This window comes from Myotis daubentonii, chromosome 1, assembly GCF_963259705.1.
Source record: "Myotis daubentonii chromosome 1, mMyoDau2.1, whole genome shotgun sequence".
Classification (NCBI taxonomy): Eukaryota; Metazoa; Chordata; class Mammalia; order Chiroptera; family Vespertilionidae; genus Myotis; species Myotis daubentonii.
In genome coordinates this window covers 5,933,420-5,958,847 of record NC_081840.1, presented here as the reverse complement: position 1 = coordinate 5,958,847, position 25,428 = coordinate 5,933,420, and the positions used below count along the sequence as shown (strand labels likewise).

The window sequence follows — 25,428 nt, the reverse complement described above, 5'->3', positions numbered from 1 at the left end:
ACAGTGCCTACTGCCGACTTCTTGCTCGACTGGGATTCACTGCCAATCCCGAGTCCAAAAGGAGAAACAAGCCCGTCTGCCTGGAGAAAAATGTCTCCCTCTTTCTTGGAGCACAGCACAGAACATATGCTTGTTTCAGAAACGGCAGTGAACTCGCCTAGGTTTTCAAAAAGTGCAGTGACACAGTCTTGCCAACAATGGGGAGGAGACGGGAGGGAAAGTGAGAGCTGAGTTGCTAAAAGATGATGATTGAGCTTTTGGTGGTTAAAAAAAAAAGTATTTCTGAATATGTTATTCTTCCTCAACCCTCTAAGGAGACTGAGAGAGTCTATGTCTTTTCAGAACTAAAATTTTCCAGTTAGAAGACAAGCTAGAGTTTATATATTTTCCCTATTCCCACTTACCGTATAACAACTAAGCCTTTACTATATTCCTTTGTTAAAAAAATTCAAAACTAAAAGATTTTTTAATTGTTAAAGACTAAGATACCCAATGGGAAAGACTAAGGGGGAATTTCTGTTTGGTGAGGCAGCCTCGGACAAGACGAGGCTCGGAAACCAGGCTCCCAGCCGCCTCGTCGGCATGTTCTCGGCAGCGGGAGGCAGTCAGCAGAGCAGCTGAGCACCCCAGGGACCCGGTCTCACCCCAGCTCTGCCACTTCCAGTGGAGGGGCCCCGGGCATGCCCCCTCGCCGCGGGGTCGCACGCACGCCCTCAGGAACACAAGGCTGTCGGAGGGCACACGCAGCAGGTACACAAAGCACTCCACATGGCAAGGCAGACAGCAAACTCCAAAAGGGAGCTATTGTCGTTTGAGAAAACTGAACCGGAATGACTGAATTCATCCTCGGTTACATTAAAAGCTGACGCTGAGGGATGCGGGTTCTGAGCGGCGGAAACCTTGAGAGGTGGATGACTTGGAGTTTTGTTGCGAGGCCATGAGAATAATGCCGTGGGCTGGCCTGTGCGTCTTGCTAAGGAGATAGGGATAGCGGCTGGGAACCATTTATCGGAAACGGTCTTGAACAGGAACCGCGGCCTCGCTGGGGGGTGAAGGTCCTGGCGTGCGGAGCTGTTGCTCCTCGGACCTTTCATAAACCGAGCAGACTGCTTGCCAGGCCTCTCCTGGCGACGCTCCGTGAAGCACACAGGTAGCTGCTATGTAACCTTTAACCTTGAGACTATTGCGCTTGTCTACGTGTTTGTTAAAGAAAATTCTACTCCTCACTGTATGCTGCTTATAGGAAATTGAGTTTTAAAATATGTAATCCACTAACACAGACTGTATTGATCTTGTTATAATGAAATCAACCAATATAAGAACTGTTGATCCTCTTGGAGTTAGGAAAAATCACTTCTTTTCCTTCCTCAATCAATAATGACACAAATAAACTAAAAATCGTCAGCAAAAACATGTTTAAAACAGAATGCAGGAACTCGATCTGTTCTCCTGACACTGTTATTAACTGCTAATGCTTCCATCACTAATATTGCTTTGAGAAGGCAGCTGGTAACACTGGCCAGCTAACTCCTTGAAGTTGTCCCTCTTCCTTTCTCAGGTGCAAACAGCGAGGTCCCCAGAGGCGACCAACCACACGCAGCCGGGGCGACACTGCCTGTCCCCCTGCACCTACCCTGGGCCACCCAATCAACACGCAGGGCTCCAGGTTTGCAAGGGTGAGGGTCCTCCTCTTCCTCTCAGCCCAGTGCAGATGAAATCCAAGAATGGTCCCCAAGAAAGAGAAGGGAGGTCCGTGCCCCCTTCTCCAGGAGATGGCCCATTATCTCTGGGGCGGGCACCTGTCCCGCCACAACCCTATGTGGCAGGTGTACTTAACGCATTTCCCAGCTCGGGAGACGGAAGCCCGGCGAGGCGCAGCTTCATCCAGGGCCACGGGAGTCCGCCGTGCTGGATGGAGGCCGGACCTGCCTACCAGGACCCAGCTCTCTGTACCCCGCCGTGCCTGCCTGCGAGCTGTGCGTGACCCTACCTTGTGCTTAGCTCTTTGTGCACATCCAGAAACTCGGGACCACGTAGGGAAGACGTTGACAAGGGAAAGCTGATGTTGTCAGCTCCTGGTGATTGAGCCTGTGCTCCCAGCCAGGCGGCATATGACTCATTTCGCTAAAATCAATATCGTTACACTCATCCTCTGGGAAGTATTCAGCCAGCTGTAAATTTAACCATCCTGACTCAAAGCTAACGAGAAAAGGAGATTACTAACTTTCAAATCAGACTCTCTGAATCAAAAACAGGGGCCATCTTGGCACGCGGGGCAGACTGGGAAGGGTGCGGGCGAGAGTCCCACCGGCCTGAACCTTCCCTCTGGATCAGCCGGCAGCCATCTCAGACTCACGGGCTCCTCCACGTAAAATCGGGATGATGAAACTCGCCTCATGAGGCTGCTGTGACAGTAACGCAGGTTAGATAGCAAGCCCCCGGCAGCTGAGAGGCCCCATGGGCAGCAGTGGCGGCGGCAACAAACCCAGTAACAGAAGAGAGAGTGATTGTGGCCATGATTTCGTTGTATCAAGTTGAGCCACTGGTCTTAATGATCTGAACAAGACCAAATTTCCCAAGTATCTTTTTTAAAAAGACTCTTCAACTTGCAAACAAGGTATGTCCCAAAGGTTTTCCCTAAGTGGATTTCCTGGGACTCAGAAATCACCGCTGGAAAGCAAACATGACATGACCACGTTGAGGCTCCAGGATTCTCCAACCGAGGTCATCTTACCTAAGAGGGGAGCCACACGGCCCCCGGTCGCAATTACACAGAGATAAGCATCTCCACTGTGCAGTCGTGGTAAAGTAGTAATGAATGAGACAGGCTGTGGACAGAAAGCCGCTTCCCCTGATCCAGGCGTGGGCATGCGCAGAGCTAGAAGCTAACAAGACAGGGTGGTGAGATGTGGTAAGGCCTCTGGGCACTCTCCAAGTGTGAGGTGAGGCTGGCAAGTGTTTCGCTGGAGTTTAATTACATCTGACTTAATATCCATGACCAGAGTCAGCCTCTCACTGCAAAGCTGTGTGGAAAGAGTGGAAAACAAGGGTCAGAGAACAACTGTGTGCGTGGGAGTGGGGATGGGGCTGAAGAGGGTGCAGCCTTGGAGCGCAGACACGTATACGAGAGGCTGGCAGGGGCTTCAGTGAAGGGATGAGCTTAGAAGTGGGGTCCCAGATGCAGGGGGTGGAGGGGAGGCAGAAGTGCCTGTGTGGCCCTGCCTGCATCAGTGGGCGGGAGGGAGGGCATGTGGGTGGGTGGGCAGCAGTTCAGACCTCGCTGGGCCACGAAACCCTCGGAGCCTCGGGTCTGGACCTAGCAGTGAAACCCCTAGGACCCAAGGAGTGGACACACACACACCGCGCCTGCGCCATCGGGAGCTCGGCATCACAGGAGGCCCACGTCCAGCTCCTGCTTGTTGGGTACGTGCCTCCTGGTCCCCACAAGCCCCTGAAGGGCGCCTCACCGAGCCCCTCTGAGATGTGCTGGGGGGACACGCGATCATGGTGCTCAAAAGCTGAGAATGGAGGAGCCCGGGCCCCTCTCACGGCCCAGGGGGCGGCGCCCTCTGAAGGCTTAGTCCAATGAGGTGCCCCCCCTGCAGCCCCTTCTCTGAGGCCCCGTGAGCCCTGGCGCTCTTTGCCAGGGTTCTAATTTGGATGCTGCTCATCCTTCCTATGCCAAGTGTTCTAAAACCGTCAGGGCTAACATTTCTCCTGCTGGAGCGGCGGCTGTCGATGGCCGCGGAAGCGTCCTTCAGCCGCTCACTTAATCAGAGGGATCAGCCAAGATCCGTCTGGGCACGCCTTCCACCCAGAAGCCCCGGGCTCCCCTCTGCAGGTGGCGAGCCAGCTGCCCGGTGAGCACCAAGTGGGCTCCCCGAATCGGCTTGAGCAAACAGTTTGTCCAGAGCAGGAAAACAGATGTGGCGAGGGCACGCCGCTCCCCAGGGTCAACAGGCAAAGCCTCCACAGTCACACAGCTGGAGCTGGAGCGGGAGGCCCACCGGGTCTGCTGGTGGCATGGCCCCAAGCACCTCACCAAACACTCTAAGCCTCTGAGTCTGGGTCAATGAAATGGGAGTAAAAACACTCCCCTCCCAGGCTCATGTGGAGACGAAAGGTGGAATAAGCAAAGGGTCTGGCATCCATTCACTCATTTCAGCGTGGCCTGGCCCCGGTGAGCACTCAGCCATCTGCCCTCCGGTGTCCTTGCAGCGTTTCTGTGGTGGGGCCCAATCATGATGCAAGAGCGAGGGGGGCACGGGAAGACCCTTCTAGGAAACCAAGAGAAATGATCATTTATGGGTCCAGACCAGTGGGCCACTCATTTCCATGCGCCATAACGCCCTCCCCTCCCCAAAAGACAGGGCCACCCCGAGGAGCAGGAGCCAGCCAAGGGCTGAGGACAGCAAAGTTGCACGCAGTGGGGTCCAGTGCAGAGGACACCCTCCCCATGCAAAGGGCACATGCCGTCCCATCACGAGAAGGAAGCTGCTACCCCACCTACGGGCCATGTAGTCATGGAAAAGCGGGACGCGGGAGAGAAGCTGGGACTTCCTCCCAGCCTGCCCCGTCCACACAGGGAACCCCCAGGAACAAGTCGCTGTCGCCTACTGTCTGAACAGCCTCATGGGGCAGTGATGGAGGGAGGGAAGGGGCACCCTTTGCTGAGTGCCCACCATGCGCTGGGCATTCTGCAGAAAGCCCTGCACACCTCACCTCAGCTCTCCCTCAACAGCCCACCAGCCAGGCTGTCAGCCCCTCCCACAGACGCAGAAACAAGGGCAAAGGGACCCGCCCGAGGACACTCGGCCGCCTCTGCACCCCACCCACGCTCTGGCACACGTGTGCCTCCAGCGCTGGGAAGGGTGTCCCAGACGGGCTGGTACACAGTGGTAGAGCTGACGGTGGCACAGGAAGAGCAAGGGGTCTGCCTAGCCAGGGCATGGGCTCCAGGGGGAGGACTGTCTCCTTCACCCCAGAGGCCACTACAACCAGGCTGGGGCGACTGGGGGGCTGGTCTGTGCTAGAAGCCACACCGCCTGGACCTGAGCGAGCCCGCCAAGGACGGGGAGGAGACGGGCTGATGTGGCGTGCAGGACGCTGACTCATAAAGCAGGCTACGTGCGGGTCCTGGTGGAACTGGCCGGCGTTCCCTGAAGCCGCCTCAGCCTAATGCACCAGAGACGTTTTGTTAGGAAGATTACAGACTGAAACGAGAGCATCAAAAATAATTAATCTGTGAGCGGATTTTATTTAAGTGTTGATTCATGGTTGCTCTATAAGCCAGTGGCCCGTCAGAACTATAAATTAACGAGATAAAATGTGGCTGGACCTCCATATTTCAGGCCGGGTATTGACGTTTTAGAATCCACAGATTTTTAACGGTATTGATTGAGGACACCAGGATAAATGGTCTTGGCGCCAAATTCCCATTAACGACAATGGGCACCGAGTGACTAATTCCCGGAGCACTGCGGAGAGGACGCCCTGCGTTGCCTTCTCCTGGCAGGGAGTTCTAATTAGATTGAAATGAAAAAGCCAAATCACCAAGGGCAGAGCAAGTGAGGAGGGAGAGCACTCAGTGACGAGAAAGGGCAGGACATGGGACCAGGCCGAGAGCCAGAGGCGCTGCAGACACCTACCTGACTCGGCTGAAGAGAGCACCAGCGCAACCCGAGTCAGGGGATGAGTGCAAACAGGGCAGAGCACCCACCCCACCCTGACGGCCCCTGGTGTTTGACTGCCCAGCAAGGGCCAGACTCAGCTCTGTCTCGTCCACCAGCCCTGGCTCCATGGTGGACCACAAAGACCACCGAGACAGGCCTCAGCCCCAAGAGCTCTAGCCAGGGAGACGGACATGAAAACCAACAACCCCTCAGCCAGAGAGGCCCCATCTAGGGGCTGAAGGGCTTTCTCAAGGGTGAAACCCAAACCCCTCATCCCTACCCCGCCCCCCAAGGGACAAAGGACATCCAACATGCTCACCACTGTAGCCCAGCACCAGGTCTTGCTCACAGTAGGTGCTCAATAAGCGCCGAATGAAGGAAAGTGGTCCTTTAACCCAGGTGGTTCGTGCCATTCCCTGAAGAGGGGGTGCGTGGAAAAGTCCCCATCACCTCCCAGACTAGATGGCAACGCTCTGAGGGCCATGCCCTCCCTCTGCCACTGGGCACACCACAGCTAGCAGGGCACACAGGGCAGGGCCAGACAGCGTCCCTCCAGCCACAGCTCCACCAACAAGGGCCAGGCAGCTGCCTCCCCTCCTCGGGCCCCAGACACACCCAACCAGCCGCCGCTACCAGGAAACCTGCCCGGAGTGCTCCAGCCTCAGCGGCAGCCTCCTACTGCCACCTGCTGTGACAGTGCCTGACTTATCAGGCAGGCGGACTGAAAGTCTATACATTTCAGAACCGCCCCCCCCACTCACACACACATGCACACACACACAACAGTGTCTGTTTATCTGCTTAACATCTGTTGATTGAGAAGATAGAGCTTGACAAAGGGCCACTAGGAATCCAATAATGTTATCAAATAAACTTGTATTGGATTAACCCGGCATCACCAGGCTATGAAAAGCATCACCTCACCCCGCAGGCGGGGCGGGTGGGCAGGCGGGTGGGCAGCGGCGCCCATGGTCCTTAGTGACCCTGCAAGTGAGGAGCAGCGGCTGAGGAATGTGCATCCCCCCAACCTGAACTTCATGACGCTCAGGCTCCATTTCTGCACCCAGATTCAGACCCCCCAGCTCCCTACACCCCACATTTCCACTCATGCCAGACAGTTCAGGCTCCTGTGACCACTCTGTCCTTGCTGTTCTGTCTGCTAGAACCCACTTTCCTCCCACTCAACCACGCCCCTGCACCCTGATTCTCTGCCCCTGATTCCTGCCTCAGCTCAGCTTCCTCTTCCCACAAGAAGTCCTCCTTGATCTTCCAGGCTAGACTTTCTCATAGCTCCTGTGTCTCACTGCCTCACTGTGGCCTGGGTTCTCTCTGCACTGCTGTGTCTCCCAGCAGCCAGGAGCTTGTCCAGGGTGGGTCCTGGGTCTTGTTTACCCCTGTCTCCGATACTGAGCATGGCTTATTGGACGCACAGGCCACAGAGTACTAGGTCAGGTGGAAGGCTCGGAGCCTGGCAGGCCTGCATGCACCCTGACTCTACCTCCTGCCTCGTGCCTCTGGATCAGGGTGTGAAAAAAGGATTCTGGTGGCAGCAGCCTCTAAGGGTGAGTGGGGCCCAAATGAGGCCCATGTGTAAGTCCTGGCACGCAGTGGGTACTCGGTGACAGTACCTGCTGCTGTCATCACTGACCCAATCGGCACCGTCCCCAAGTGGCACCAAACTCCCTGAGCCCTGGCTCCCTCCTCAGCCCTGTGGCTCCTGGTAAGACCACAGACGGTCAGGGAGACACTCTGCTGAGAAGAGCCACACCGTCCATGTGGCCCTGCGGAAAGGGCACAGGCTCTGCAGTTGCACAGACAGGGCTCAAGTCCCCATATGACACCCACCAGCGGGAGGCCCTGAGCAAGCTCCTCATCCTGTTAGCCTGTTTCCTCACCTGTGAAATGGAGAAATAATCGCAGGCAGCAGCCGAGGCGCAGAGGGACATGTCATGGGCACAGGCCCAGCTGCTGACACGACCGCCGGTCACGTGACCACCCTCCCTGAGCGCATGGGGCTCAGACGGAAGCGCTGCAAGGCTGTCCCTCTGCAGCCCAGGGCACGAGGACACTTGACGGGGGGGACAAACCCCACAATTGCCCCTAACCACCACTGCCTGCCCTCCCTGCACCTCCTCCAAGCTCCTGGGGAGAAGCTGGGTGTCCAACCCCAAAGTTACTACCCCCACTTGCTGGGCCCAGGAGAGGCACAGACCCCAGCCCCACCACTGCTGGGCCAGGCAGGCGGGGGCTGCCCGAGAGTTCAAAGGACCCCCAGGGCCTCCCCTCTTGGCTCTGGCAGTGATGCCCAGCAGAAGAGTGACCCAGAAGCCCAGGGAGGAGAAGGCAGCACGCCGGGGGTCGGGGCAGAGGTCTGAGCCCAGCTCCGCTCTCCCTGGCCTGACCTCACCTGAAAACCACGGCAGGAGGTCGGGCTGTGGCTGGACTGGGGGCTAACAGAGCCGGCTGCGCAGCAGGGCTGGTGACGAAGTTCCCTCGCTGACTTCTGTCTCCTTCTCGCCCTGCTTGTCAAGAGCCCCCTTCGGATTTGCCCAGCCCGGCTCCCTCTCGCCCAAATGCCTTTTCAGCGCGGGCATTAAAGCAGAACTCGTACGCAGACTCGCCCTACGCGCTGGAATCATTCCTTACAGCTTTCAACGATAATGAATTGACAGGAATTCTAAACTGATTCCGACCAAAGGACACGGTGATAAAGCTGAATCTATTTCAGGACAAATTACATGTCAGAAGTTGATTAAAAAGCCACCTCTTTATCCAGCCCACAGCTTGGGGCTGAGACAACCTTGGGGCTCTGTCCTCCAGGCAGGCTGGCACAGGCCCGGCCCAACTTCCGAGGAGAGGCCTGGTTCCAGGCCAGGGTCCACCTCCCAAGGCCCCGACACCAGCCACAGACGCGGGGAGGGGCTTCCCAGGGGAAAGCTGGCTCCAATACCAGAAGGGATGCCGTGGGTGACAACAGAGAAACGCACCTGTTTCAAGGTCGGTGAGGTGCAGAGCGCAGTCGAAGCCACCGCTGAGGATGCGCTGGCCGCAGGGAGACCACCGAGCAGCCCGCACCGCCTCACTGTGCAGAGAGTAGGTCTGCAGGCATCTCCCCGAGTCCACCGCGTTCCACACCTGCGGGCAAGCACAGCGCAGACGTCAGAAATGGGCCCTGCCTGCCCTGTGGATAGAGCTCTGTGGTTTGGCTCTGTGGATAGAGCGTTGGCCTGCAGACTGAAGGGTCCCGGGTTCGATTCTGGTCAAGGACACATGCCAGGGTTGCGAGCTCAATCCCCAGTAGGGAGCATGTAGGAAGCAGCGGATTAATGATTCTCCCTCATCACTGATGTTTCTATCTCCCTCTCCCTTCCTCTCTGAAATCAATCAATATATATAAAAGGCTAATATGCTAAGTGTCCCTCCTACTGTCCGACTTGTCCCTATGATGCGCATTGACCACCAGGCGGCCGACACTCAACACAGGAGCTGCCAAGCTGCAGTGACTTGGCAGTGGCGGTTCTTGAGTGATGCACCCCAAAACCAGAGAGGAGGGAGCCCGATTCCTCACGGGGCCGCGATTCCACCTTCGGCGGTGGGTTATGTTGTTGCTGGGGCACTGTCAGCCTGAATCTGGTTTACTGCACACATGCATTTGCATTCCACGCCCTGTATGACAGCAACTTTGCAGAGTGCCCTCTCGCACTCCGGGACCCCGCGGGGGATGTCAGAGAGCCAGTTTTGGCCCGATCCCCGCAGGCCAGGCCAAGGGACCCCACCTGCCAGAGGGACCCCATTCACTCCACAGACAATGGGGACGGACCACAGGAGGTTGGCTCCAGGGCGTGTCCGGCCCATCTCACCCAGCCCCGCCTGCCAGCCACCTTCTAATTACTTTCCTTTCAATGTGCATGAATCCGTGCACCAAGTCACTAGTAAAAACATATTTTTTAAAAATTATTTTAAAAAAAGAAATGGGCCGAAACCGGTTTGGCTCAGTGGATAGAGCGTCGGCCTGCGGACTGAAAGGTCCCAGGTTCGATTCCGGTCAAGGGCATGTACCTGAGTTGCGGGCACATCCCCAGTAGGAGATGTGCAGGAGGCAGCTGATCGATGTTTCTCTCTCATCGATGTTTCTAGCTCTCTATCTCTCTCCCTTCCTCTCTGTAAAAAATCAATAAAATATATTAAAAAAAAAAAAAAAAAAAGAAATGGGCCCCAGCCAGGGAGAAGGGTCTTGCAGTGGAACTAGATTCCCTTCAGTTTACCATCAAACCAGATCTGGAGGCTAAACTTCTGTATAAAGGTAAAGGCTTGGGGCTGGTGAGTTGAGAGGAAGCTTTTCCCAAAAACTTTTCTGGGGTTCAGGAAGCCCACAAGAAAACAGTATGCCCCACGTTCTGCTGCTCAGCTACACACATTCCCCATCCTGTGCAGGCTCGCCTGCATCTCTGGCACCTCTCCTCTGAGACGAGACTCGCTCAGCCCCGTAGGGGACGCTGCACCAGGCCAGCCTCTCTTCACGGTCCTGCTTTAAGACCAAGAGCCAAACAAGAGCCTGTCACACCTGTGCTTACACATCTGCCCGAGGGAGAGAAGGCACTGTCCCCATTCCCACCCTGGCTTTCCGTGGGGGAGTGAGGCCTGTGGCAAAAAGCCCCCAGTGCACTTGCTGACTTCTGACATATGCTACTGAGCCCTCAATATAAACTGTTCGTTCCAAGAGCCAGGGCCACAGGGTACATTGAGGGCCTGTGTTCAGCTGTCATCAGCTCGCCCAGGAAACTCCACCCGCTGCCACGGAGTCAGGAGAAAAGGCAGGCGTGCAGCCAGCCCAGGCCCTGGCCTCACCTACCACGCGCGGCTCCAAGGACTCAATACGGGAAGCAGGAAGAGCCCCTGCAGATCCCTGCGGCCGGCACGCGGGCGTCGGGCCACGGGCCTCCCATGCTGCTGGCCCTCTGGGCCGTGGTCTCCTCCTCCAGGAAGCGGGGATAAGACGAGCTCCACTCCAGGCAGTGGGGACCCTGCGGGCAGACAGCGGAGCCGCAGTGCTGGCGGCCTTGCTTCCTGGGGCTGGCAGGCACGCAGTCCTGGCAGCGGGGTTCCTGGACACTCTCTCAACAACACCCAGGAAGCCACGCACACCCACAAACCTGACCCTGGAGAGAACGACCCCTTTCACGATGAGAAAATTCATCCTGAAGCTTCGAAAGCACGTTTCCTGGGCTTGGAGGTCCAAGCGTAAGAAAACAAGAGGCCGAGAGCAGCCTCCCCAGAATGTTAAGAGATCTCAGTCCCTTCTTCCCCCCAGGGAGCCAGGACCGGGCCTCAAACTGAAGAATCCCGAATAGCAGCATTGACATTCAGCAACATGGACAGGAACCCCGGGAGAAAGAGCCAGGGCCTTCAAAGTGGAGTGGATTCATGGCAGAAGGCAGAGTGCAGGCAACTGCTGTTTGTTTTTCAATACTATGTACAAGTCTGACTTTAACAGAAAAAAAAATAAAGTAAAATTAATGAACTAAGATCCAAAGGCTAAACAGTAAACACACACACACACACACACACACACACACACACACACACACACACACACATATATATATATATATATATATATATATATATATATATATATATATATATATATTGAGTACACAGGCCATGCTGCTTATACATAGTACGATGCCATCTAAGTTTTAAAAACACACAAAACGCCACCTCACACCCATTAGGATGGCTACTCTAAAACAAACAAACAAACAAAAAATAAGCGTTGATGAAGTGGGGAGAATCTGGACCCTTGTGAACTGTTGGTGAGAAGGCAAAATGGTCCAGCCTCGATGGAAAACAGCATGGCAGTACCTCAAAAAATAAACACAGTTACCACAGGCTCCACCATCCCTCTTGTGTGCCCAGAGGAACTGGAACCAGGGTCTCCCAGGGGTGTGTGCACACAAATGGTCATAGTCACACTGTTCACCACGGCCAAAGGTGGACGCAGCCAAGGGTCCACCGACAGACGCACGGATAAACAAGAGGGGTCCATCCATACCGAGGAGTATTACTCAGCCATAAAAAAGGAAGGAGATTCTTTCACAGGCTCCAGCATGGATGAACCCTGAGGACATTGTGCTAAGTGAACTAAGCCAGTCACAAAAGACAAACAGTGTATGATTCCACTTCTCTGGAGTAGTAAAAACCACACAGCTAGACGATAGAAGGGTGGTTGCCAGTGGCTGGGGGAGGGGGGAGGGGGGAGAGGGGAGGGGACGGGGAGCTAGCTGTTTAGTGGAGACATTGTCGGTTTTGCAGGATGAAAGCATTCTGGAAATTGATGGCGGGGACGGTTGAAGAATAACATGCATTTTCTTTTTTCTTTCTTTCTTTTTTTTTTTTTTTGTTAATCCTCACCCAGGATATTTTCCCATTGACTTTTAGGGAGAGTGGAAGAGAGAGGGAAAGACAGAGAGATAAGATACATTGGTGTGAGAGAAACACATCGACTGATTGCCTCCTGCACAAGCCCCAACCAGGCAGGGCCCAGGCTGAGGAGGAGCCTACAACCAAGGACATGCCCTTGACTGGAACCGAACCCAGGACCCTTTGGGCCAACGACCGACACTCTATCCACTGAGTCAAACTGGCTAGGGCTCATGCATGGTCTTAACACACTGAACCATACACCTAAATATGGTTAAGGTGCTAAACTTTATGTTAGCTGTATTTCCACACAATTTTAAAAACACACATGAAGCAAAACTCCATCCTATTTATTTGTGCTTTTGCAGTAAGACTATAAAATATGCATGGATATAATGGTCATTCCTGATAATGGAGGGAGGGGGGCCGGGCCGGGGGCAGGGAGCTATGAACACTACGCTGTCCTTCCCTAAAGAGAGGCAGAGAGAATATGAATCTGCTCTGAAGCAAATATGCCCAAATGTTGCAATCTATTAGACTCCTTCACTTATGCATTCATTCAGCAAACACTTCCTGAGTACCTATTAGCCAGGCATTGTTCAGCAGTAAACAAGGAAGACAAAGCCCCTGCTGTAGAGAATTTGCATTCTGGTGGGGTAGACAAGACACTGAACAAGATGAACCAGGGGATCTATGTGGTGTTTACGGTGGTGATGACGCCTGGCATTCTAAGAGGTAAGGGGGGAAAAGAGGCGGGCTGGAAAGATGGCCGGGCAGGGCCTCTCGGGGGAGGTGACTTGAGGAGGGAAGCTACACAGAACCTGGGGCAAGGACCCTCCAGACGGGCCGCTCTGGCTCAGGCTGCTGCGCGGGGAGGAGAGCGAGGAACCAGGGAGACACGAGAAGCGTCTGTGATCATCCAGGGCGAGAGGAGGATGGCTTGGCCCAGTTGGAAACGGGGGAGAAGTGGCCTTGCTTGGAAGGTAGAGCCAACCTTGGCTCGGAGGTGGGGCAGGAGGGCACGAGAAAAGTCCAGGACAGTCCTTGGTTCTGGCCTGAGCACCCAGAGGAAAGAGGTGGCAGGGGGGTGCCTGATGAGAGGAGTGGCAACTCTGGGGAGGACCAGGAGCTCAGTTTTGAATGACAGAGAGGGAGCGGGCAGCTGGATGCATGAGTGTGAGGTCCAGGGTGGAGGCTGAGCTTTGGGGGTCCCTGTCACTGATGCCGTTTCAGTCACGCACTGGAATAAATGTAGACAGAGCAGGGAGGAGGCCCAGTGTTCACAGGCAGGGGCGCGAGGAGGCTACGGAGAAACCACAGGAGGACTCTGAGAAGGAGAGGCCTGTGGGGCGGGAGAAGCAGCAGGAGACGGTGATCCCTCCCGGAAGCCAGGGGAAGAGACAGCGCTGGGTCCCATGCTGCTGGCAAGGCGGTCAGAGGAGATCTGGACCGGACCCTGGATTTTACCACCTGAGTCGTGGGTACCCAGGGGTCTGCAACGTCACTTTCTAGACTTTTGATTATGTTTAAAATATTTCATAATGTATAACGTTAATGGAGAGGAAGAAGAGGAGGAAGAGAAGGGCAAATAGGAAGAGAGAGGAGGGATGAAGGAAGGAGAAGAAAGAGGAAGAACAAAAGAAAGCAAAGGGATGGGAGGAGGGAGGAGAGGGAAAAGGAAGAGAGAGGAAAGGAGAGGAGGGATGGAAGGAGAGGAGGAGCGGAGGAGGAAGAGGACGAGGAAGGATGGATCATGGTCATACTCAGAGAGAGAAGAGACCTCTGTGGCACCAGGACCAAAAGCCACAAACCAGACAGTTTGAGTTCCTGGCCAGGGGGCCTCTGGAACCCACGATGGAAACGTGTTTAAGGAAATCCATCCGTCTGCAACTCCCCGATAACTCCTCTCTGAAGTGAAAAACGCACGCTTGGCCCTCCTGGCTGATACACACGCGACAACAGTGCCGGGATCAATGCAGACCAGGCAGCCACTCCTCGGAGCTACCCAGAGTGAAGGCGCGAAGAAGCCTTGCTAATCGTTCTCCCTAATTGAATTTAATGTTTACTGTCAGGTTTTAAAGATTAATTCCCAAACAGCACAGCAGCCTGACGTGTGCGCCTTTTTTCAATTAGGTAATTAGAGATCCCAACCTGCCTTCGTGGAATTAAGAAGCCAAGTCTTCCGTCGAATGTGCCGAGGTGACTTGACGTGTTAACTAGAGACATTCTGTGTCCAACAGAAGTCAGATTTGGAAAGGACATGACAAGTCAAAGGCAGTGCTAGCTCGTCCCACATTCACTGCCGTCTCCGTGTCCTGGTTACTGAGACGTGGCCCCACCAGGAGTTCTCGCCAGTCTCTTCAGGCCTATTTTTAGCCACAGGTCACATTCTTCCTGCCTACCTGCCTGCTTTTTGTTTTTTATTATTAAAAAAATGCAATCTCCTTCTAAAATATTCAAATTATACAGAAGTGCAAATAACAAAATGCCATAAGAATGAACTATGAGCCCTGACCGGTTTGGCTCAGTGGACAGAGCGTCAGCCTGCAGACTGAAGGGTCCCGGGTTTGATTCCGGCCAAGGGCATGTACCTTGGTTGTGGGCACATCCCCAGTAGGGTGTGTGCAGGAGGCAGCTGATCGATGTTTCTCTCTCATCGATGTTTCTAACTCTCTATCCCTCTCCCGTCCTCTCTGTAAAAAATCAATAAAATATATATTTTTTTTAAAAGATCAACTATGAGATCACTGTGGATTACATTGGAAGTAGATCTGTGCTACAAAAAAAAAAAAAAAAAAAAAAGAAGTAGAAATATAGCCCGGCTGGTGTGCCCAGTGGTTGAGCATTAACCCATGAATGAGAAAGTCACAGTTCGACTCCTAGTCAGGACACATACCAGGGTTGTGGGCTCCATTCCCAGTACGGGGCATGCAGGGGGGCAGCTGATCGATGATTCTCTCTCATCATTGATGTTTCTCTCTCTCTCCCTCTCCCTCTCCCTTCCTCTCTCTTATTCTCGCTGAAATCAATAAAAACATTTTTTTTAAAAAGGAATCATAAAAAAGTAAATAAGGTTCATCCATAATCCCACCACCTGGAGATAATAGCCGTCAGACTTCCGGGAGAATCTCTGCCTCCAATGTACCTGCTTCAGTGACCTTCCTAGTTCAGCTCTGGCTCCTGGCCACCTCTTCATCCCTCCATAGGCCTGCTCCCCCGGGATATCACTGTAGCGACCACTATCAGACTCTCACAGCTTAGCACGAGCCTGTGCAGCCAGTGCCCAAGCCTCCACCAGGCCTTTTGTCTGAAAAACCCCTGGAACCTTCTGGGCTGGAATTGCACTGACTCTACACAGCAATCTGGAGAGATATGTTAATGATACTGAGCCTTCTGATGCCTGAACAGAATATATCTCTCCTTTTATTTAGTATTCTTTAATTTCTTTAAGCAATGTTTGTAGTTTATATATATATATATATATATATATATATATATATGTTTTTACTGATTTGAGAGAGAGAAACATCGATGGGAGATGAAAACATTGATCAGTTGCCTCCTGCATGCCCCCTACTGGGAATCGAACCCACAACCCAGGCATGTGCCCTGACCAGGAATCAACAGTTGACCTCTTGGTTCATGGGTCAATGCTCAATCACTGAGTCACACCTGTGGGGCTATAGTAATTTTGTTTGTTTGTTTGTTTTGTTTTTTAAATATATTTTTATTGATTTCAGAGAGGAAGGGAAAGGGAGAGAGAGATAGAAACATCAATGATGAGAGAAAATCATTGATCAGCTGCCTCCTGCATGCCCCACATTGGGGATGGAGCCCGAAACCCAGGCATGTACCCTGATCAGGAATCGAACCATGACCTACTGGTTCATAGGTCAACGTACAACCACTGAGCTATGCCAGCCAGTGAGCTGTAGTTTTTTTAATGAAAAAGTCTTACACACCTTTTTTTATGTCAAATTCATCCCTAACTATTTCATATTTGGATAATATTGTAAATGGTGTTTTTAATTTTAGGTTCTTCATTTCTAGTATGTAGAAATACAATAAATTTTTCTACTTTGACCTTGAATTCTGAACCCTTGCTAAGCTAAGTTAATTCAAGAAGTTTTTTGTAGATTCAGTAGAATTTTCTACATAAACAGTCATGTTGTCTGCGAATAAAGACAGTTTTACCATGGACACGGGCAATAGGGTGGTGAAGACCTGGGGGAGTGAGTAGGAGCTGGGAGGAGGGGGTGGGGGGGAGAGAAAATGGGAGATATCTGTAATGCTATCAACAATAAAAAATATATTTTTAAAAAAGACAGTTTTATTTCCTTCTTGCCAATCCAGGTACCTTTTGTTTCTTTCTCTTGTCTTATTGCACTGGCTAGCATCTTCAGTACAATACTGAGTATACACAGTGAGAGTGGACACCCTTGTCTTATTCCTGATCTTGTGGGGAAAGCAGTCTCCTACACAGTTAAATATGATGCTAGAGCTAATGTTTTCATAAATGCCCCTTAACGGTTTGAGAACATTCTCTCCTATTTCTAGTTTGCTGAAAGTTTTTTTTTTTACTTTAAACCAGGAATGGCTGCTGGATATTATCAGAAGCTCTTTCTGTACCTCTTGAGAAGAGTATATGTTTCTTCTTTTATAGTTCATTAACACGCTGAATTACATTGATTTTCAAATATTAAGCAAACCTTGCATTCCTGGGACAGATCCTACTTGGTTATAATATAATGTAAGAATGAATAAGTATATCAATCATCAATCAATCAATCAAGAAGCCTCTGTTCCAGAGCCTTGTGGATGGCTGTCTTCATGTTCACATGATGTTCTGCCTTTAGGCCTGCCTGTCTCCAAATCACCCCCATTTTATAAAGACACCAGTCGTACTGGATTAGGGCCCATCCTAACAACTTCATTTTAACTTGATTATCTCTATAAAGACCCTCTCTCCAAATAAAGACACATTCTGAGGCACTGGGGTTTGGACTTCAAAACATAAGTTTTAAAAAAGACATAATTGAACGCACAAGAAATTGGTGCTACTTGTTCCTTAAATGTTTGATAAAAGTCATTAGTCAGAAGAGGCTGGTGGACACGCAATGCAATATACACGGAGATGCATATGATCCTATTAACCTATGTCACCCCGATAAACTTAATTTTTTTTAAAAGTCATTAGTGAAGTCATTTGGGCTTGGTGTTTTCTCTGAGGAAAGATATTTAACAATGAATTTAATTTCTTTAATAAACATAGAGCTTTGGGGGTTATCTATTCCTTTATAAGTGAGCTTTTTATTGTTTTGGTTTTTTAGGGGTTTATCCATGTCACCTAAGTTGTAGAATACATTGGCATAAAGTTGATCATAACATTACCTTATAAATCCTTTAATATCTTTAGATAGTACTTCTCTCATTCCTAATATTGGTAATTTGTACCTTTTACTCCTGATGAGTGGCTAAAGGTTTATTATTTTATTTATCTCAAAGAGCCAGCTTCTGGTGTCACTGATTTTTTTTCTATTTCAGTTATATCTTCTGGTATCTTTATCTCCTTTCTTTTGCTTATTTTGGGTTGAGTTTGCTCTTCCTTTTCTGTGTCTCAAAGCAGAAGCTGAAATCATTGATTTGAAATTTTCTTCTTTATTAATATAGGCATTTAGTGTAATGCATTACCATCTAAGAACTGCTCTAGCTATGTTCCATGACTTTTTATATGCAGTCTTCTCATTTGCATTCAGTGAAAAATATTTTCTAATATCCCTGTCAGTTTCTTCCTTGACCCACAGGTTACTTGGGAGTGTATTGTTTAATTTCCAAATATTAGGGAATTTTCCAGATATCTGTTATTGATTTTTAATTTAATCCTATCATCATTAAAGAATATACTTTGAATGACTTTAATACTTTTAAGTTTCCTGAGACTTGTTTTATGGCATAGACTATGGTACACTTGAAAAGAATGAGTATTTTGCTGTTGTTACATGAAGCATTCTATAAATGTCAATTAGTCCAAGTTGGATGATAGGGTTGTTCAAGACTTCTATGTCTTTACTGATTTTCTGTCTGCTTGATCTATTGACTATTGAGAAAAGGGTGTTAAAACCTCCAACTATAATTGTGAATTTGATTATTTCTCCATTCAGTTCTATCAGTTTTGCTTCATGTATTTTAAAGCTCTTTTATTGGGTATATAAATATTTATGCACCTAATGTTTATGTATCTAATGTTATTCATCTAATGTTATACCCCTTTATAAACTGTCCCTTTTATCATTACAAGATGACTCTCTTTGTCCCTGCTAATATTCTCTGCTCTGAAATCTACTTTGTCTGATATTAATATTGCCACTCTAGGTTTTTTTTAAAGTAATATTAGTTTGGTATATCTTTTCCTTCCTTTTACATTTAACCTTTTCTGTCTCTATATTTAAAGTAGGTTTCTTGTAGACATTATATAATTGGGTCTTGCCTTGTGTCTTTTAAATGGGTGTTTAGATCATTTCATCTATTATTGATACGTTTTAGGTTTAAGTTTGCTATTCTCCATTTTATCTCATTTGTTCTTTGTTCCCTCCTTCCGACATATATTTTGCTATTCATTTTATTTCCCATTGTTAGATTACTAATCACAAATCTTTGTTTTGTTTTATGATTAGTTGCTTTAAGTTTTATAGCATATGTCTGTGACTTATTAGTTTACTTCAAGTAATATTAGCACTTGCCTCATAAGAACCATACAAAAGTATACACCACTTCCCCCATCTCAGCTTTTATGACTTGTTATCATACCTAAAAGTATTATACCTAAAAGTATTATACCTAAAAGTATTATAAATTCAACAAAACACTTATTATTTTACTTTAAACAATCAATCATCGTTTAAAGTGGTTGTTAATAAGAACAACAAGTATTTACATTTACCCATATACTTATCATTTCTGGTGTTCACCACTCCTCTGTGGGGATGTAGATTTCTATCTGGTACCATTTTCCTTCTGCCTTAAGAACTTTAACATTTCCCATAGTGCAGGTCTGCTGGTGGAGAATTACATCAATTTTTTTAAACATCTGAAAAACGTATTTTGCTTTTCTTTTTAAAAGACATTTTGCTGGGTGTAAATTTAGGTTGACAGGGGTTTACTTTTCTTCAGTCCTTTAAGTATGTTATCCCACTGTCTTCTGGCACTGTTTCCAATAAAAGGTCTGCTGTAATTCTTATCTTTGTTCCTCTGTATGTAACACCTTTTTTTTACCCCTTTGGCTGCCTTTAAGATTTTTCTCTTCATCACTGGCAATAAGAAATTCCATTATGATTTACTGTGGTGCTTGGGGTTCACTGAGATTCTTGGATCTGTGGGTTTCGAATTTCCTCAAATTTGGAAAACATTCAGCCATTATTTATTTAAATATTTTTCTATTCTCCCTTCAAGTATTCCAATTTCATGTATATTGGGTGGACTTAAAATTGTGCCACAGCTCACTCATGCTCTGTTCATTCTTTCCCCAAGCTTTGACTCTCTCTACTGCATTTTAAATATTTTCCATAACAATATCTTCAAATGTGCTCATCTTTCTTTTATAGTTTCTGATGTTATTAATCTCATCTAGTACATTTTTATCTAAGACATTTTTTCGTCTTTAGAGTTCGATTTCTATCTTCCTTCTATATACCACGTCTCTCCTGGACATAGTGATGCTTTTCTCTACCTTTTGGCATATATGGAGCATATTTAATAACAACTGGCCTCATATTCTTATTTACTAATCACATCATCTGCGCTGTTTCCGGATCTGCTCCTATTGCCTGATTTTGCTTATCATCGTGGTTCAGGTTTTTCTGCCTCTTTGTATGCCTTGTAACCTGTTTGGATGCCAGACGGAGTGAATTTTACTTCAGTGGACGTGTTATGTTTTTGTATGCCTACAAATGCATTTGGGGTTTGTTCTGGGGCACAGTTTAATTACTTGAAAACAGTCTGCTCCTTGCCAAGACAGTCCTAAGCTTTGAGAGGAGGGACCAGGGCAGCCTTAGGTTCAGGGCTATTTTACCCACTACTGAGGCAATCCCTCACGAATTACGAGGGTTTCCCACTCTGGCTTGTGGGGATACAAACTATTCCTAACCCTGTGGGCTCTAGGGATGATTCTCCATGTTCCTTTGAGGGGCCTTACCCTGCCTCCAGGAGCTTCCTCACCACATACGTGCCGATCAGTATTCCACTAAAGTCTTTGAAGGGGCCTCCTGGAGCTCTCGGAGCTCCTCTCCCCACACCCTGGGCGAGGAATATTTAGAAGAGTGATGGGATTAGAGTATTTGTCCTGTGGGTGTCACAGAGATGACAAGAAGGCCAGGGGTGATCTGCAAACTGGTGTCCTTTTCTGCAGGCATAAACAGGGAGCCAGGAACAGATTTGAGAAGATTAATCCACCTACACTCCTCCCCCCCTGCCATCTCCGCCAGCTTCAGGAAACTTGCAGAGAGCCTGGGAAGACTGCAGCGCTCCCAGCACATACAGTGCAGGAGTTTAAACCAATTTCACCTGAATCTGTAAGGAGTTTAAACCAATTTCACTTGAATCTGTAATCGGCTGATGTCTTTGTTGTAAGAGGCTCACATCTGTAGAAATAATGACATCTAAAGCAGTATTTTCATTTTACACCATCCTAAGTGCTTCCTAAGATGTTTTCTAAACCAAATGATGCAAGGTCCCGAAAAGTAAAGGTTGAGGAGAAACTCAATCAGAATCTGTAAGTACATGAGCATTCATTATACAGAGAATTCCAAGAAATTATTCTCTCGACTCAATAAGGTCAGAATAAAGGGAAGGAGTTTTAAATGTCAAGAGAAGATGTAAAAGGGCAAAGAGGAGTTTTCTTAGAGCAAAAAGGATTACAGGCGAGACACAGCACCGAGGCTGCTGAAGACAGCGAGGAGAGCTGGCGTGCCAGGCCCACCCTCGGGCAGAGCGGGGACCCTGACCGGGCAGCTGGCAGGGCCCCGGCGGGTGGTCCAGCCCATCGCATGGTGGGGAGTGCAGGACCCCGGGAGAAGCCATAGCTTCTGAAAGCATCACAACCGTGGGCATTATTCTGAGACAAAATGCCACCTCACTCCCACCTCCAGGAACAGTGATCACTCCTCAGCAGTTACTACATGTCAGGCATGCTCTCAAGAGAGGTCCCACTGTGAGGGGGAGCAGGAAGTGTGGCTCGGAAGCCCACAGGCTCAACCACCTGCAACGTACCCCCTGGTCCAACCCACTGCCCCCAACCTGTTCTCAGGAGGAATACCACACAAAGCCAGGCGGACCCCTCTCCCCACTGACCGCCATTCAGCTGTCTCGTGATGACCCCCACACACACACACTGAATCATTGCCTCTAATTTGTCCAGAGCATCGCAGTCCTCCCACACACTCCCTCCCTCACCTACCAGCTCTAGCTTTAAAATATGTCCCCAACCACTTCTTATCACCTCTGCTGCCACCAGCCTCATCTGGGCCACCATCACTTCTCCCTGCTCCACTGCAAGAGCCTCAGAAGAGGCGTCCTGGCCTCCGCTCTGCCTCCCGTCTGCTGCCACAGCCACCAGGGCGGCCCCGGGAGCCAGAAGTCAGGTCACCCTGCTCGCTCCCTGCTGTAACCCACATATTCCCATCATTTCTGGAATAAATCCTGTGTCATCTCCACTCTAGCCACGGTGGCCTCCTGGCTGCTCCTCACACCCCTTGGGTCCCTCCACACAGGGCCTGGGCACCTGCTTTTCCTCTGCCCAGAATGCTCCTCCCCAGACAGACACCGGGCTCCCTAAGTCTCCACTCTGTTCCCTGGCCATCCAAAGTAAACACAGCTCCACCCCTCTCCTTCATCTTAGCCGGCACTGCTCCTCTTCAAAGCGTGTGTGACTCCCCAACACATGCATTTTATATGCTTGTTTGCTTGTTGTCTGCTCCTCCCACTAAGACGAAAGCTCAATGAGGGTAAGGACACTATTCATTGTCTATTTTGCTCACTTTTTCATCCCTAGTGTCTTGAATGGGGTCTGGCATATACAAAAAACTGAGTATTTGTTGCATAAATGAAGAGATAGATGGAATGCATGGATGGATGGATGGACATATGAATGAACAGATGGATGAAAGGATGGCTATCCTAGTTGTGGGTCATCTACAGCTTGACCACTTTGTTCGTTACTAGGTTGTGGAAGAGAAGAATGCTAAATATAATGCCCTCCGGCTATGAGAGACCTCCCCACTCTGAGAGTAAGCAATTAATTGAGTTGAGTGCTATTCTCCAATAAGCCATAGTCATCCAGTCGGACTGTATGGCCCAGCAGACACACACACCCCTCTCTCTCCATGTTCACAAGAGCCTCAGACTCTGGCACCACACGAACCTTTGGCTGGTTCCTGCTCCTCCATAAAAATAAAATAAAAATTAAAAAGAAAATAAAGGATGAGAGGAAATTGCCAAGGCTGTAAAGGCCTTTCCAAATCAAGATGTACTCGGGCCCTGGCCTCCATACACACAGATCCCCTGAGTCTGAGAACTCATAAAAGAACGCGTGCCTTTGGCAAGTGAATGCTGGCTGCCGGCAAGCCCATCTGTGTTTTAATCCTGCAATACCATGGATCCTGCTGCCTGCCTGGTGTCTGCCCTTTTCCTGGTGTGAGCACCCCTCCCTTCCTTGGGAAACCATCTACGCCCCACTCGGTCACATGGTACACAGGTACTGGCTCTAACTACTACAGAGGACACGGAACCCAGGCCTGGCCGGCTGGAGGCAGGAAGGTGCCAGCTTGAAGCATCGGGGCGGAGATGGAAGATGCGTGTCCTCTTCACTGGGTTGCAAGGAGTCGCCCTGACACTGGAGGAGGACACCACAGAGGTGGCACGTCCCTGGGACCAGAGCACACGATGAGACAAGAGAAGGCGAGACCAAGGCCAGAGGGCCCCTGCATGCAGCCGTGTCTGAAGCTGTACAGCACTTGGCCTTGCCACCTCTTGAGCCAACAGATTCACTTTTTTTGCTGAAACTACTAGGAGTTGAGTGTTCTGCTACTTGCAACCAAGAGTTCTAACACAAACCCATTCTAGAATTTTGCCAGAACTGGACCTTATTTTTACTGATAGTTAGCCTCTAACACTAGCTTTTGTCTCTTCTGGAAAATGGGTTTAATATCTGCCCGTCCCTCGTCTTCTCCGCTCTCACCCATTCTCCATGATTCCCCAGCACAATCGAGTCCCAGGGCTGAGCCCGCGTGACACTGCCCAGCTCTCACCGCCTGCCTGATGGAGACTGGAAAGTGTGTGTAGGGGTCTTTCCAGGCAGAATGTCACTTCTGTCCTTGAGCCCCAGGCTCTCTCCTCCTTGGCATGCTCACCCTGAACAACATTATCCTTTCACTGTGTGCATCGCATCACTTTCCACAGGCGCCTTTCCAAATTACAGCATCGTGCGATCCTCATGACAAGTGAGGTCAACAGGGAAGTTGTCTCCATCTCATGGATGTGGAAAACAGAGGCTTAGAAAGGTCGAGCAACTCTCACTCATTCACTGGGTTTATTCAAAAGGTATTTACTCAGGATCCACTGTGTGCAAGAACGCTGCTCACTGCTGGAGTCCCTGGGGAACAATCGGCTCACGTGAGGCCGGTGGACAAGAGAGAGGCCAAGCAAACACACAAACTGCTACCACGAGGGGGGCTGCATGGGGAAAAGAAAAGAACTGGGCTCTGGGAGATAACAGCCGGTGAAAGTGCACTTTGGCTGAGGAAGGAGAAGATGGGGAGGGGGCCTCCAGGCAGAGGAGGGCAGGCAGGGACTGTGGAGGGAGAGCTGAGCTGCAGGAGGGACCAGCAGTCTTGCCAGAGTCCTGGGGGTTGCCAGAGAGATCTTCAAAACTATCTCCACCGGATACAATAGGAGGCCGCTGGGGGCTGAGCACAGTGGTTGTAAAGAACACTCGGGCTGCTGCACAAGAGGCCAGGGACCGGGTATCTAGAGGGAGAGAGCAGGCCAGGCCAAGGGGGCAGCAGGCAAGCTGGGGAACGAGGGGCACCGAACCTGGGGGTGGAAGGAGCGCTTCGGGGAAGGTGGGGTGCCACACGCGGTGGGGGCACTGTGGTGACAGAGGCAGGGAGAACAGACGCGGGACTTCTCACTCCTCCGGCCACATCACGGTGCCACCTCTACAGACGATGGCACGGCAGGCTGTGGGGACCCGCGTCACTGGAGCCAGGTGGGGGAGCTGGGTGAAAATCCACGTCTGCTTCATCCACAGGCCGCGGCACTTTGAATGAGAGCTCCTGAGAGCAGCCTGAGCTCGGAGGGCCTCTGGCTTCATTCCTGCCGCAGGCCCAGTCGGGGGGGCCTGGTGTCCCGACTGCAATAACAGCCTTGTCCCAGGGGACGGCCTCCTGACAGCGTTTTCAGAGACCCAGCTGAGCCAGCCAGTCAGGGCAGGACCCCACAACAGAGGTGACCACTCTCAGAAAGTGAGGCCACCCAGGTCCTGCTGCCATGGCAACCACCACAGCAGCACCAGGCTGTCTCTGCTCCCGAGGAGGCTCCTCGGGCTGCCCAGTGGGCATGCTCCGTCGGGCCCACGCCGTCGGCAGAGGAGGTTCTCGCCAGCCCTCCCTGACAGGGCCTGGACGGGGTGATCACCTTCATCAACATTTCTCAACCTGCATGAAACGGAATGCCAGCCCCTCACCCACACACGCCAAGCAGACCCAGTGAGGAGGTGCTCTCGGCGTCTCGAGCCATAGGCTGTATCTTGCTGTGGGCTCAGTGGGGACCATAACGGAACTGGTCCAGTGGGAAAGGCGTCAGTTGACACAGGAGGCCCCACTCACCTGACCAGCTCAGCGCTCACTGCTGCCTTACTTGCACGTCACCTTCTGGTCCTGCTCTTCACAGTCTCTGGCCTGACACATGCCCTTCTCTCTACTTGAAGCCAGTTCCTCCCTCTCCACCAGGTGGGCCCCCACTCTGCCTTCCAGTCTCAGCTGAGATGCTCCTTCCTCCAGGAAGCCCTCCTGATACCCCAGGCTACTAAAGGCCCCAACAGATCTCCCAAGAGCACTCCATGTGTCCCCTCTGGGAGAGCTGAATGCAACATGTGGTAAGAGTGTGGTGGCCTCTGACCTCTGCTCTCCAGAAGGTGAGTAAGTGGTCAGTGCGGTCAGGACAGAGTGGTCAGGGGGCTGCAGCTGGATGGGCTATTCTATCTTTCCATTACTCCTTTCCCACCCTACTTTATTTATAATAATGATTTTTATAATAAAAACATTTGTAACCACATTTTTAT

The 25,428-nt window shown here is 50.5% G+C and overlaps 1 protein-coding gene across 5 annotated transcripts in view; it reads right to left on the bottom strand.

The window, feature by feature from the left end:
• WDR25 (WD repeat domain 25) overlaps positions 1-25,428 on the bottom strand; it is a 143,051-nt gene that overhangs the window by 55,082 nt on the left and 62,541 nt on the right. For all 5 annotated transcript variants that reach the window (XM_059686392.1, XM_059686399.1, XM_059686374.1 and 2 more), the window contains one exon: positions 8,660-8,807. In XM_059686392.1, coding sequence (XP_059542375.1) covers positions 8,660-8,807 — 148 coding nt within the window. The remainder of the gene's footprint in view (positions 1-8,659; positions 8,808-25,428) is intronic.